Consider the following 14,734-nt stretch of genomic DNA (forward strand, 5'->3'; position numbering starts at 1 on the left):
AATTCCAGCGGCCAATGGCTCATCAGTTACTGAAGTATGCATTTTTCTTGACAGAAGAAAAGACAAAACAAAACTATGCAGATATAAATCACAGAAAAGTATAACGTGCTAACGAAGAAAGCTGGAGCGTTCAAATGGCGAAAAACGAAACACTACCCAAAGGCAATAAAGTTCAGTACACAGTAAGGCAAAATTTATCGTATTGGCAATACTACCACTGCTGATATGCGCTGTTCCGATGTGAGCATATGGCCGGGCTACTTTTCCGCTCCCCGCCTCAAATTTCCCACGGTGCTAGCAAGGCAAGCGTGATGTGCGGCGCGAGAAACTGTGCCTCAACTAGAGATGGGCAAAACTGTTCTTTTCAGAGATTGGATCAGAACTGTGCACTCTCTGAAATGAATTAGCTCTTTTTCATGACTCACCACTCATTTACAATAGAAAATAAATGGAAGGCACATTGCCCTTTAAACTTGGTTTATTCCAGTACTATACCTGTATTTTGATCTTATTTGATCCTATTTTGAAGTAACACAGATAATGAGTAAGAATTTTGTATTGTTTATTGAAATTTCCACGATATGACAAAGTTTTTGATTATTGATTTATTTTGCACTATCGTGGTTTTTTGGGTGATTGGAAAATGTTGTAACTTGAGATTTACATTAACAATATATTTGGCTATAATGTATTAAAATTTCATTAACCTCATACAAATACATCGCAAGCCATATATTATTAAAGTGAACGTTTCCTTCCGAAGACACCTAAAATCGCAAAATCCGTACCAGAATAAGAAAAAAAATATAAATTTGACTGTAAAACGAAATTGCTGCATATAGCCTTACGCATAATAAAACAAGGAAAATATTGGTGTATCACATTTTGCGATACGTTTATCGGTTCGCTCGTAATTAAAGCGTAAATTCGAGTGTCCATAATAAAAATCCTATAGTAAGAGGAGTCATCAGGAACCTAATCTAATCAGTTTAAACAAATAAAAATAAAATAAAAACAATTGATGTATACATAACATAATAATGTAATATACATAGCGGTATTACTACGAAGAACAATATCCAGTAGGGACGAACTCCGATGCAGAGGCGCTGAGTCGAGCAGGTCGAGCCGCGAGCTGTATTACTGCGTGAGCTGAGACTGCAGAGACCACAGTGACACCTGAGTCGCTTTGCTCAACACTCTGGCTAGAGTCGAGACAGTGGGGTGAGCGTTGAGCGGGCGAGTTCCGAGGGTGGGGGTGCGGTGAACTCACCCGCTCCAAGACAAATCGTCCGTTCCCTTGCGAGCAGGTTGTTGCAAGTAGTTCCTATGTTATCCGCTAGGTGGCTCTCTGTCCTGCTGCTCGCATCAACTGCCCAGAGGGCAGGACGTGCGACTGAAACGATCGCCGACAGAGTGCGATGCGAAGTTAAGCTGCGCCAGACACTGCGCGCGGCAGACGACGCACAGAGACGGCACGGCATATGTGGAACACAAAATCCAATGGGGCACTGCACAATGCAGGCAGCCAAGGTAGAAGCAGGGCAGAGGCCGGCGCTGGCTGTGTTGTGCGAGGTGCTGCTGATATGCTCTGTCTCTCTCTCTCTCTCTCTCTCTCTCTCTCTCACTCACTCTCTCTCTCTGCCGTGGGAAACGTTTGGAGCTACCGTTCTTTTTTTCTGAATCACTGATTGTTCACTCCTTTGAAAGATTCAACTCTATGAATTAGTTCAAGAGCGGATCCCCCATCTCTAGCCTCAACCACAACGCCGCGCGACCTGGCGCAGGCGCGTGTTTCGTTCCAGTCGCGTCGCGTCGCAAATTGCGCGGTCCCATTTGAACCTGTGATGTTATACGCGTCTCAATTTGCGCCTCTCGGCACGGACACGTTCTGGACATGTGTGTCCCGGCCTTTAATGTATACAGGCCTACAATAACTAGTCTGCGATCCCAAAAGTGTGCACCTTACATGCTGCAGCAAAAGTGTACCCGTCAGGTGCATCTTGTGATGGTGTTTAACTGTCATACTGTTGCCAGACGACCCTAGATAAATACTGCTACATTCCTACGGAAATAGAGACGGACAACTAAGTAGCTAGAATTTTAACAGCTTCAACAACTCTTTTGCGATGCCCCCACAAGTCGGGGCCGTCAGTCGTCATGTGTCCCACTCAATAATTTATTTCCCTGAGTTCACAGGAATATGAAAGTCCCATGTCTGTGAGGTGCTACGATCTAGCGTTGAATGTATCAACTGTTTGGAGCCAACAGACTTATTTTTTGGCACCTTACGCGTGATCTACCGCTTAATTGTTTCAGTTGCCCCTTGAGTGACTCGCGTTTTGGCGGTTATATGTAATTTTTTCCCTGCCTGCGATATATAAGTGCATTATTGTCTTTTCATATTATTTGCTTGAAATATATTGTTTTGTGAACGTATTTATTTATAAAACACTTTTAAATTCGTTTAATAATTATGGCCAGTGGTCGTAGAGAATTTTTACTTGCCCCTTTTGTTCACATTTACACATAAATCTTTACATTTATAGATTTTATTCGGTAATGTAATTGTATTTTATCTCCCTTGATTTCATAGGAAACGGCATACTCCGAAAACTCCCGGTTTGTTTTCCTTCTCTTTGTATTTCCCCCAGCTAAAAGTTGCCTTACAAGAGCAAGATGAAAAGAAAGTTGCACACATTTTCCTCCATTATTACAGGTACATATGATGAAACTGTCTTAGCATTGCAATGTCCAAAGGAAAATTGAAAGAGGCGAAGCCACCATTTGAGTGACCTTCTGCCAGTAGCATATCTTTCTCTCCTCTGGTTGAACCGCTCTGCATTTCCCATTACAGCTGTGTACTCTGCTACGGATGCAGGGCAATATATAATTGATGTTGCACAATCCCTATTTTTACTTGTGACGGATCTTATATCTTTCAAATGCTGAGCAGCTAACAAAACTGTAACTGGCTTATTATCTTGCCATTTTACTGCAAATACATAGCGTCTTGTATGGTGAGGATATACGCTTCTATACAGTTGGATAACATTTTCCAGCAAGGAACTCAAGAAGACGACTCAGGCAATGCAGCACGTGGAAACAAGAGATTAGGACTAATTTCATATGTAGCTATTGCAAAGTACCACCATTTATTCAGCCATATCTTCACAAAAATGTAAATAAGTACATTTTTGACATAGTGGTGCTTATTCTCTTCTTTTTACATATCCTAAGCCCTAGTAAGAAAATTATTTTAAGTGGAACGTATGTCCCACTGGACTCGAGGAGGAATAAGTTTAGGAAACAGTTTATTCCTCCTCATGTCCCATTTCAAAGAATTATAAAACTAAAATGTAAATATAAATGTCGTGTGATTGGGGCCTCCCGTCGGGTACACCGTTCGCCGGGTGCAACTCTTTCGATTTGACGCAACTTCGGTGATTTGCGCGTCGATGGGGATGAAATTATGATGATTAGGACAACACAGCACCCAGTCCCTGAGCGGAGAAAATCTCCGACCCAGCCGGGAATCGAACTCGGGCCCTTAGGATTATAAAACTGTAAACAACAATCGAAATTTAAAATCGTGGCCTGTCTCAGTATCCATTCCTAAAACAGAAATACAAGAAATTTTCATTAATTTTGTCATGAAATGGATGCTGCTGGAGGATCATGCTTTGTGCACAGGTAGATGACTTGTTATAGCTCATTTTTTTTAAAGTTAACGAAAACCGCTCCAGTGTTTAGCTGGCTGTCCGACATATGATGTTTCCTCGTAAAAACCTTGTTTACATCCAAATGCTAGTTTTCCTTTTCTGGTACTGATAACTTGAGATGATCAGTTTAAAAGTACTCTTTACAACACTACTTATTTGAGGAATTGAGAGATCTATCCCTGAAATTGTTAAAGAGTGACAGCAGCACGAAATCCGGGGATTTATGCTCGTCATAAAAGACGGTCTACTGATCGACATATTTGGTTACATTTTTGTGGCTTACGATTCAAGACGTTCTGTTTCAAGATAGTACTGTACCTTAGCAATAAGTGAAGCTGTTGAGCTCGCTTATTGGAAACGGCTAAATATACCACAGTGGTCAGTGTATGACCGGCAGGACGATCGGCACAAAATGTAGTTTGCTGACAAGTTCAGCATGCTTTTCCTATACAGAGCTCTACCGATTAGCCAGAGAGCCTACGTAGCCATATAGGAATGGTATTCGATTCAGCCTTGTTCCAAACAACACGACAATAGTGCTGCTTTGGTGTCACTGATCAGATCGATGTTTTGTTGTAGTCGGTAGGCGATTATATTCCACGTTGCGACCCTACGTGATTTTCAAGGTAATAGCGTAATGCGTGTTACGAATGTGTCATGTACAAAATGTCCTTACTGCTAGCGAGGTACATTGTCTAACCAAAAGCTACTTAATGTCTGAATAAGGAAAAATAAAACACACGCTTGAAGGAGAATACATTCTTAGACTATGGTCTTAAAAACTATGATACCATACACAAATATCATGCAACAGTGTTTTATTCTTATTAAGCTTAGGTATAATTACAAATCGTCGCACCTATATGCACCGTCCGTTGTACGGATTGTGAAGGAAAAGGCCGTTGAATTTCTACATGGCATGTTTTATATGGAACACTTACTGCCAGTGCCATACAGACACATTAAGCGACGACAGTCACTGTAAATGGCTTCTGCCCATTGAGTTGTGGAAATTATGGAAACTATTACCAGCAGGTGGACATCTTCAGCACAAACAATGAACCAGGTGCAATATCTTTATTACTTGAGGTACAATTATAATAATTTTAAGGCATTGTCTTTTATAAAGCGTCCAATAATACGTAACAAGCACTATACTTTGTTTCTCTTGCTCAGTCTCAACTGTATACCACTTTCAGGTGTGAGGATGATAGATCTGGGTTCAAAGGACAAATGGCGAACGGTCTTCTCACATGGTTCTGCCTTATAGTTTGAGAGTATGTTCGTAAGGCCGACCTTCGTTTGTAACAATCCAAATCGCATACCTGGAACAATAACAAAATATTAATCTATCACAAAGCGAAAAAGTGTCCAACTAAAACATCCATATTTCTTTACGTACTACACGAATATGTAACAAAAAATGGGGGTTCCTACTTAAATAAACGCAGTTGATATCCGTTTGACCCATGGCAGCGCCATCTAGCGGGCCAGCCATAGCGCCATCTGGTTTCCCCCTTCAAGCTAGACGAGTTACGTTCTTTGTAGTTTTTTCGTTTGACGCTTACTTCGTTAGATATTTGGCCCAGTCACTATCAATGGACCACCCTGTATATGTATGCTTCTATGTACTCGTATCTATTTAAAACATAGAAAAGAATCGATTCAAATGTGTCTGCGTGCTAAACCGAGTATCAATTATATCATAATCCCGTTTTCGTTGCATTGCACAACTGGCTGAAAGTGGTGAAATAGGTTTTTGAAGCGGTGAAATATTCAATTTCCTGAGTAAAATATTAGGCTAGTCAGAGGAAATCCATTATAGAAATATTGTCTTCACTTTGTGTTTTATAAACTGGAATGCTTTTTCCTAGCTGCAATTTACGTTTACTTATGGTCCAGGTGCGTTTTGCGTTTTACTTTAAGACAGCCCGGTGTTCAGCTAGTCGGTCGTGGGGAACAACCTAAAAACCACAGGCTGACTGGCTGACACACCGGCCTTCGTCGTTAATTCACCGGGCGGTTTTGATCCTTGAGCGGCGCGTCTCCTTGATTCCCTGCAACGGCGTACTAAGGCGCGCCGCTCTCTGGGCGGGTCGAGAGGAGAGAAGGAATAATGGAGAAAAACGGTTAAACCTTTCAGAAATACGAAACAGGGTCAGTCATGCTGTATGATACAATCGCAAATAACAGACTATTCGGACCTACGGTGTAAGAAATTAAGCTTCGGAGGGAATAACCAGATCTGCTAGGGAATCGTATGCACATGTAGCGAGCATCATGGTAGTAATCTGGAGTAAACAAAAAATCTTGAATGGAAAATTTTGTGTGAAGAAAAAAAGCATCCTTTGAAAGCTTCTTCAGTATTCCAAAAAAATGGTTCAAATGGCTGTGAGCACTATGCGACTTAACTTCTGAGGTCATCAGTCGCCTAGAACTTAGAACTAATTAAACCTAACTAACCTAAGGACATCACACACATCCATGCCCGAGGCAGGATTCGAACCTGCGACCGTAGCGGTCACGCGGTTCCAGACTGAAGCGCCTTTAACCGCACGGCCACACCGGCCGGCTTCAGTATTCCAAATACAAATCAACACATACGAGAGGTGAAGGGCCGCTTAATTACATGTCTTTCCACAAATGCGACCTCAGATTACCTATTCATTACAAACTGGACCTGTGTGAGAGGTGCTTGGGTCTATCTCAGACAGAATATTCCGAACCAGTAAAAATTGCCATCGACCCGGGAAATGCAGTACAGCAGTACTGGGAGAGACTGACTTGCAACTGCAGGACCCACCAGTAGGTAACAGCGAGGAACGTGACGTGAGGTACGAGAGTTTCGCTGCCACAGCGTAGAAGTGCCGTCAGCTGGGGTTGCGACTACAGTAGGCGCTTGGATTCAGATCCCCCAGTGCTGACATGTTCGTATAACGCGTAGCCCCTACAGTCGTAAATTTCCTCCAATTTCTTAAACGTATTCCGTCTACCCTTTCCACGGATATTTGCTCATCTACAGATCAAGTGAACATGACAGGGCAAGGGAAATTCCAAACGTCGCTCCTTTCGATGTAAGACGTCTTTCTCCCTCTGGCACATATTGTGACGCAAACAACAACCGAATCGTTTGTGTGTCGTGTATCGCAAGTTTTGGATGGCGTAACGGAGTTGGGATTCAGTGCACTGCAGCCAGGTTGCAGAGTGCAACCTGTTGCAGGACCCACCTATGCAGTTCCGTGGGCCGTCTCCGAACGGCAGGTAGACGTAGGGGTGCCTCTGGGCCTTCTGCTCCTCTGAGAACCTCTCGGGGTCGAAGCGCTCGGGGTCCGGGTAAAACTCGGGGTCGTGGTGCAGGTCGTACACAGGTATCGTGACAGCGATCCCTTTGTCCAGGACTACCTCGCTGTCGGGGATCTTGTACTCAGCATTACATTCTCTGACCAGCCCTGCAATTGGCGGATATAATCTCAGGGTCTCTGTAACAGAAACAACACAGTAAATTAGCAGTTATTTTTATCAGTGTCTCAAGAAACAGACATTGGTGGCGATATTGCAGCTGTGGTAAATTCATAACATCTGTTCGCGATTGAGGAGTCTTGCTGACATTATCTGCATTAGGTACGAAGACATCTCCTCTACTGATGATACTTGAAAAAATTTTTGGCGTGTGACTCAAACGCGGATTTCCCATTTGTTACGAGCAATCGCCTGAAAGACTTTGACTTTCCAAGCACGCTTCCACGATCGTCCCAAACTTTCATATTGTCTTCGAGCCCATCGGTGTTAAGTTAGATTTCCGCCACAGTGTTTTAAGGAAACAAACGCATTCAGTGTTAATATTACGAATGTCATTTTTCCTAACGAGGCAAGTAATACTAATTTTTAGCAATGTCTGACGAATCAGAAATTGGTGACGATCTTGCAGCTGTACTGAAGATTTCAAAATTGCATATAAATTTAATAATTTAGTATAGCTACAAGATCGCCAGCAGTCTCTGTTTCTTCAGACACTGTGAGGAATAGGTATACAAGCCTCAATGGCCAAAATTAAGATCATGATACTAATTTTGAATGCGTTTGTCTCCTTCAAACACTGTGCCGGGAATCCAAGTACAGTTGCGACCTATGAGGTCGTAGAAAGTTTGAGATACGGAAGTTTGAGCCTGGAAGCATGCTCAGATAGCTGAAGTACTTAAGGCGACCACTCACGACAAGAAGGAAATCTGGCTTCGAGTTCCGGTCTGGCAGAAATTTTCGTGTGTCATCACAATCTTCGTACCTAACGCAGCTGATGTCAGAAAGATTCCGCAGTTGCAAATAAATTTCAAAAATAACATAAAGCAGATTGCTGTATATTATGAACCAAAGTTTCTGACATTAGCGACACGAAGAAATGAAACTCTGCAACTTCAAGTTCCATCCCTGGACCGCTGAGACAAGATACTGCGTGTTTACCAAATTATCGAGCAATCTGTCAGCATTCCTGTAACTGTCGTGTATAACACTGATGAGTTTGATACCACACATGAGAAAAGCGTTATTGTTGGAGGTCTCAAAGGGATGTAAATTGTCCTGTCATTATCATGTTTCTTATCCTAGGTGTATCTGTTCTTCTATGTGACAGCAAGATGGATTTAAGCAGACAAACGGCTACACTCAGAAATATATGTTGATCGGAAGGAACTGTACACTTTTAGGAGGTAGTATTAAAAATTAATTCGAATAAAACGTTCCATATAACATGTGTCCAGTTTTCCTTGATTACAGATACTCAGTCGTTTGACTGTAGCTCAATCATATATTCACAGAAGACGTTAACCATGAACAAATAATTGAATTCGGTGTTGATTTCCATAATTACTAATTTAGAGTTTCCATGACGATGCCACACGTAGCTCTATCGATGTCGTCTTGGCATTCTTTTATGGTGGCAGGAGTTCTATTATTTACGGAGTATTGCCACACTGCCACTGATTCCTTTGATTATAAAATCAGTAATGACTCCATTTTTAAAGATAGAGGAGGACTCTGCATATTTAAAAAAAAAAACAATGCATTTAGTATTGCTGCGTAGTTTCTATGCAAGATACAGTGTCACATTTGTATTTTGCAAAGGTTATAGAAATCTACTGAAAACCTAAGCTGTTTGAACCAAGATTTTACTAGCAAAACTACGAGAATTAGAGAATTGTCAGGTAGGCGACGGTTAGTGTTATTGGAGGTAATTCAACACTGCACTGTTGCTTGTCACTGTTTAATACACTTGGTCTTCCACAGTATTAAAGAAACATCCATCTGCATTTCTATTCCTCGCAGATTATTATTGTTAAAAGATTGAGGCCAGTACTACACAGTTCAATATTATCACTAAACAAGTGACTTGCAATGTGGTATATTCCAAATACATCCTTCTGTATACAAGTATTTATTCTATGCAGAGCAATATTGTTGAAACATTTAAGCAATTAATACTACAGATCAATATCATCTTTAAACAAGTGCCTTGCAATATGCAATGTTCCAAATACATGTAAGTCACACCTCAATGGTACAGACTAACAACATTAAAGCATTCAGAACATAATTAAAGCAATCAGAAAGAGCCAACTTTAGGTGACAAATGACACACCACTAACCCAACATCATTAACAAAACGTTTCAAGGGATATAGGACTTAATATGATGTATACTATGGAAAATATAGAAATTCTTTACCACACTGCCTGTAAGCAACCCTAAGTAACACATAAATTATAATTCTGTGGCTTCGATAGGCAGCATTCCTTCCTACGACTCCTAGTGCATAGTAATGCTGTAATAATGTCCGTTATGACTCCTAGTAAAAGTGTAAGAACTCTGGAATTAATTCGACTGTCAGTCAGTGATGACTTGCGCCACCCCCATTGAGTTTGTAATGTCCTTGCTTCAGCGATAATTAAATTCTCCTACGTAAACAAAACGTTGATAAATGTTTAAATAAATAGTCCATGCAATATGCAGCTGTTTAAAACTCGTCAGTAATCGTTTGAAACCTGGTTTTATCTTATTTCAGCCCGTTTTACATTTAGCATAATTGGCTATACTCACTGCTACATCATACATTTGGCGGAAATTTTTAGGAACAATTTGGGGTGACCTTCAAGGCTAGTTCTACCATTTTGGACCAACATCTTTGCGGAAATCTGACAACCATGTAGGCTGTGTCTTTATCCCCCAACCAATAGGATAACTGCCCCTGAACTTTCCGCCAACAGGGGAAGCGGCCTAGTGAGGTGGCGGCGGGGGGTGGATTATCATGGGGGGGAGGGGGGGTGGTACTGATGAGGAGATCTGGCAACAACGCAGGCTGCACTCATAATGGTAAAACCCCATTACTGATAAATCTCATTAATGTTTACAGACTCGAACAGTTGGCACAACTTACCAGCAAGACACTTACATGAGTTACAGCGCTTACTTTGTACATTTCATTTACTTAATTAGTGACGTTTCAGTTTTTGAAAGGAAAACAGCAACTAGTTTTTGACTGTAGTGAGTAATTTTATGTTCTACACATATCACTGTATTTCCTCATGAGTAACTTTGACCAGCAAGTACAGCAAAGGAATTCAACCACTGCGGGATTTTCATAAAAACATGGACTACTATCTGCAAACAGCTGGAATCTCCATTGGCAACAGTTGGACAACTTCATATGAGTAGACGTCAATGTCACTGGTGGTCTAGTGACCGGTTGTCCCCGCTTCTCACAGACATTTTACGAAGTTTTCCAGTTGTATTGCCACCACTGATCGCAGATAACCCCTAGCAGGCACCTAATGGTCATCTGGTGGCAGGTGGCAGATCACACCCATACACGGACCAGATCTGTGAGAAAAGTCGTACGTGGCAGACGACCGACAGGTTGGACCCATACTTCCAGTGCTGTGATTAAAGCACTTCCTTTGGCTGATAATAATATAGTATCAAAGGTGCCTTCCTCACATGATCGAGCCATGATTTTTCCATTGTTGAGTTTTGGGTACTCACAGTGTCTGCTAAAGTGTAAGCAGCTCGAACGTTAGCGACGTGATCGTGCTCTTAAGCCTCATTTACACTTGAGGCAATTGGAAGTGAATACAAGCGAACGAGCATTCACAGACAATTCAAAGGTGTTTGCTACTGTTCGCTTGTAGTTGTGAACCAGCGTTTACACTGGAAGGGAACGAAGGGAAATGGGCGTGCCGTCCCGTCCCTACGAAGTACATCTTTTCTCACGCCAATAACCGTCATGCAGGTTTCACTTGATTCAACACTAGCTATAGCCACGGTGCAAACCTGTAACATTCAGGTGAGATCATTTTGCGCAGCGAGAACGCTGTTTTTGAAGAAGCGTGCAAAGTGACGTAGTAAAAAAGGATTTACATGTCTTAATTTATACATAAGCTTGAAACACGGAATTCCAGCTCCAGCGTTTCTTAGGTTTATTCCAGATCTTTCCGCTTGCTTCTGATTATATCAGAGGAGGAGATTTGAAATCAGAACACTAATTACCGGCGAGCAACGTAACCTGGAGAAACACTAGCATTTACTGGCATTTATTGGCAAATGCAGCTATTTACATTAGTAATTGTTTCACACTTCAGTAGCTGTTGGATATCAGATAGTTGCTGATGTCTGCAGTGACGTATGTGAAGCACTTCTAAGGAGTATAGAGTTAATACACCATGATTAATGAAATATGAAACATACATACAGTGTGTCACACAGAGTTCCTGTTAAAATTTCTTATACAGTTTGTTAGAGCGTGATCACAGGAAAACGATTTTTATTTATTGGATTATTATGTCAAAAACCTCTAAAATAATAGTGATACATTAATCATGTAATTACAGTTCCTGTGCACACAAACAATACGAATGCTCAGATACTTTCTGTTCTTTTATTTTTAATGAGCATAATAGATTCATATTCGTATTTATTTACTTTCAGTGAATCTTATTGTGCTGTTCCTTTTTAATGAAAAGAGCTACAAAGTTCGTGCTTATTCACTCTGTTCCCACCTGATGGAAGCGTCTAGTGAACCTTCGAGTTCTTCTGTAATTTTCGATCAGTCATATCTCGTCCTCTTCTTCGATATGTGTGCTGTAGACATCTTGGGTCCCATTAGCTTACAGCGCGTTTGTTTTAGCTTGAGACAACTATCTCGAAAACGTCGTATCGTAGATAAAAATGTTGTAGATGAAAAGTAAATATTACTAAAGGGGAAACATCTTTCTGTAGTACAATTGGGCACCTCCTGACCACCCCTTCTGCGTGGGCGGGGTCAAGTTTGTAACAGTACTTTCAAGTGGGAGTCACCCATTTTTACTGCATATTCGGATTCTAAACCCAAAAATACGAACGATTTTATCAATCCATTGTTTTTCATTCGTGTTAGATGGCGCTGTAATCGACGATTCTACATTTTATTTAGGTGTAAATGTGTTCTAACGGTTGATATATATGTTCAAAATTTACTTACAAATTAATTGTACAGTACGTTGTGGTTAGCCGTGTTAATGTCTGGTTAGAAACTAAGTTTAGTGAGATCGAGCAACAATAGTTTCCTGCTCCCATCGGGATGCTTAATATCCTTGGAAAGAGCAATCTGACCGCGAATATTTGGTGGTGCACTGTGGCTTAGAGTTGGTCGTCAGTGAAGAGGAGTAGATCTGATGAAAACTGCTACTGTCCTCATTACTGAATTCATCGATTTTTTTTCCACATGTGAATTATTAACCCACACTGGAACACCGCATACAGCAGTAGACTAGACAAGTTCTAAGAGATAACATCGTAATGTTCTAGCGTACCATAAGGTACCACTCAGTTCCTGCACGAGGTTATTGCACAATCTCAGCTCTCCTTCGGCGTTTTTTGTGTCGTTCTTGTAGCACAAGGTTCCCTCGAGAGTTGCTCACAGATATTTTGGGACGTTGGTGGTGGAGGAATCGACCGTTAAAGGTGAGATTTAGCTTTACATTGGCCAGAAGATGAAAACAGCTAACTTCCGTCTTCGTTGGATTTGATGTTAATCTCCATTGTTTGAAATACTCTTGCACTGTACTTAGGTGTGAAGAGAGTATCTCTTCACAAGCTTCAAGACTTCTCTATTGGGTGGCCAAAGCCAGATCGTAAGCATAAATAAACTTCCTCAACTCCGTCCCAGAGAGATCAGATGTCCATAAGTCTAACCGAACTGGTGCCAAAACAGTACCCTGGGGAAAATTATTACTAAGATTCTTCTGTCTGCTTAATCGATTGGCGAGCACTACTTGGAAGTATGTCTCAGATAATACGCTGTTTGTTAGGCTAATTTAAGTTCGGCAGTGTACAGCACTTGCGTGCTTGTACAGGAGAAATTGGTTTCATACTGTATCATAGGCAGCCGTAAGATCAGTAAAAGCCATTGCTGTTGTAAATATTTGTTGGAACCCAGTTTCTATGTATGAGGTTAAGCTGAGTACTTCGTCTGTTAGATCTGAATCATGCTTGTTTAATGGGGACAATTTCATGGATCTGTGGAACGGTTCTGTTAAGGATGAGTCTTTCTAAAACGTTGCAGCAGTAGCTAGAGAGGACGTAATGGAAGATAGCTACAAACTTTATGTGCTGCTTTAACATGTATCAGTATAGCTATGATTTTTGTTGTTTTGAGGCTTTTGGAAAGTTAGCCAATAGCATGATCAAATTCTGGAGCTTTGCCTCTTTTTATTTCTTTGAGTGCTACATTAATCTCATCTAAGGTGACGTCTCTGGAATACTCTGATTTGTCTAGTATCTTCCGCTTCAGGTTGCTAAGATCTTTCACAACAATTCTTGTGTGTGGCTTATACGGAAGTGCTCTGGAGAGTTATTCTATTTGCAGACTGATCTGGTGTTACTTCAGGATCTTTATGGGTAGATGGTCGACTTCCTCCTAGTTTTCTTAAGAGACTCCCTGCCGTACTGCTTGACCTGTTAAAATCTAGACTGTCTGTTTTTTGCTTTCAGTATTCTTTACTAGCTTTCTCGAGATGTTCTAGCAATTCCATAGCAGTTTCACAATCGTTGGTGGTTAAATAAGATGGATGCAGTCCTTCACGGTCATTTCCCCAGCCTGGCATATAGTCTTTTCGGAATCTACATCTACATCCTCTGGGCTTGCACTTTTTTGCTGTTCATAAAACTGTTCAACGAATCTGCCATAATTTTTACTTAATGGTGCAATCCAGCTGATCGCTTTATCAAGTTCTCTGAAGAGTTTATTCTAGTCAACTTTTCTGGACTTCCATCTTGGTCTAGAGACTGATCTAATTACAGAAATTTGTATTCTTACGTCAAGAATTACTGGTCAGTGTTGGCTATTTAGGAAGCCTCCAAGGACTATCCTTACTGCTCTGAGAGGTTGTTCCTGCGAACCCTGGTTACAATGCATACATAAAAGTTGAAATTCTCCTTCCATGCTGCAGATTTAAATGTTCCCTTGTACTTTGAGTTAGAAACTAATGTAACGTTATAATGTTCAGCCCTATTTACCTAGTTCTCAAAATCTGCGTACTGTTATTGTATTTCCACTTACAATGATGACTGCTGAAATCGCCAATGTACGGTATATACTTGGATGTGAGGAAACGGGAAAAATCTGATCTGGCCAGTTATCTATTGGAGACTTATAGACATTTACTACGGTAACATTCTCAACTTTATCTGAGGTAGTCTCAATATTTGTGCACGACATTTACAGATTTCACATATGTATTTTTAATATTGTTGCATATGTAAGTAACACAGTCCTAGGCCAAATGATATTTAACTCCCAGGACTTTGTAACCAGCTTTACAACGTACTAAATACAAGCTCCCCTCAGTACCTACGTATGTCCCTTGAATGACTGCCATATCCTCATTGACATCAGGTAGCACGCGAATGAAGCGTAGGGATTTAGACTAGCTAAGCCATTCAACGTTAGTCTTTAACATTCGAATGTTATGACCCAGATTTGTGGT

General features: G+C 41.0%; 1 protein-coding gene across 1 annotated transcript in view; it reads right to left on the reverse strand.

Moving 5' to 3' along the window:
* Nucleotides 1–4,794: 4,794 nt before the first annotated feature.
* The window catches only part of LOC126191512 (probable cytochrome P450 6a14), a 67,054-nt gene continuing 57,114 nt past the window's right edge, over nucleotides 4,795–14,734 (reverse strand). Inside the window, exons 7-8 of the mRNA XM_049932407.1 lie at nucleotides 6,950–7,201; nucleotides 4,795–5,047 (exon numbers count right to left, since the gene is read on the reverse strand). Of these exons, the coding sequence (XP_049788364.1) occupies nucleotides 4,875–5,047; nucleotides 6,950–7,201 (425 nt within the window). The 3' untranslated portion in view covers nucleotides 4,795–4,874. The remainder of the gene's footprint in view (nucleotides 5,048–6,949; nucleotides 7,202–14,734) is intronic.

Source organism: Schistocerca cancellata, chromosome 6, assembly GCF_023864275.1.
Source record: "Schistocerca cancellata isolate TAMUIC-IGC-003103 chromosome 6, iqSchCanc2.1, whole genome shotgun sequence".
Classification (NCBI taxonomy): Eukaryota; Metazoa; Arthropoda; class Insecta; order Orthoptera; family Acrididae; genus Schistocerca; species Schistocerca cancellata.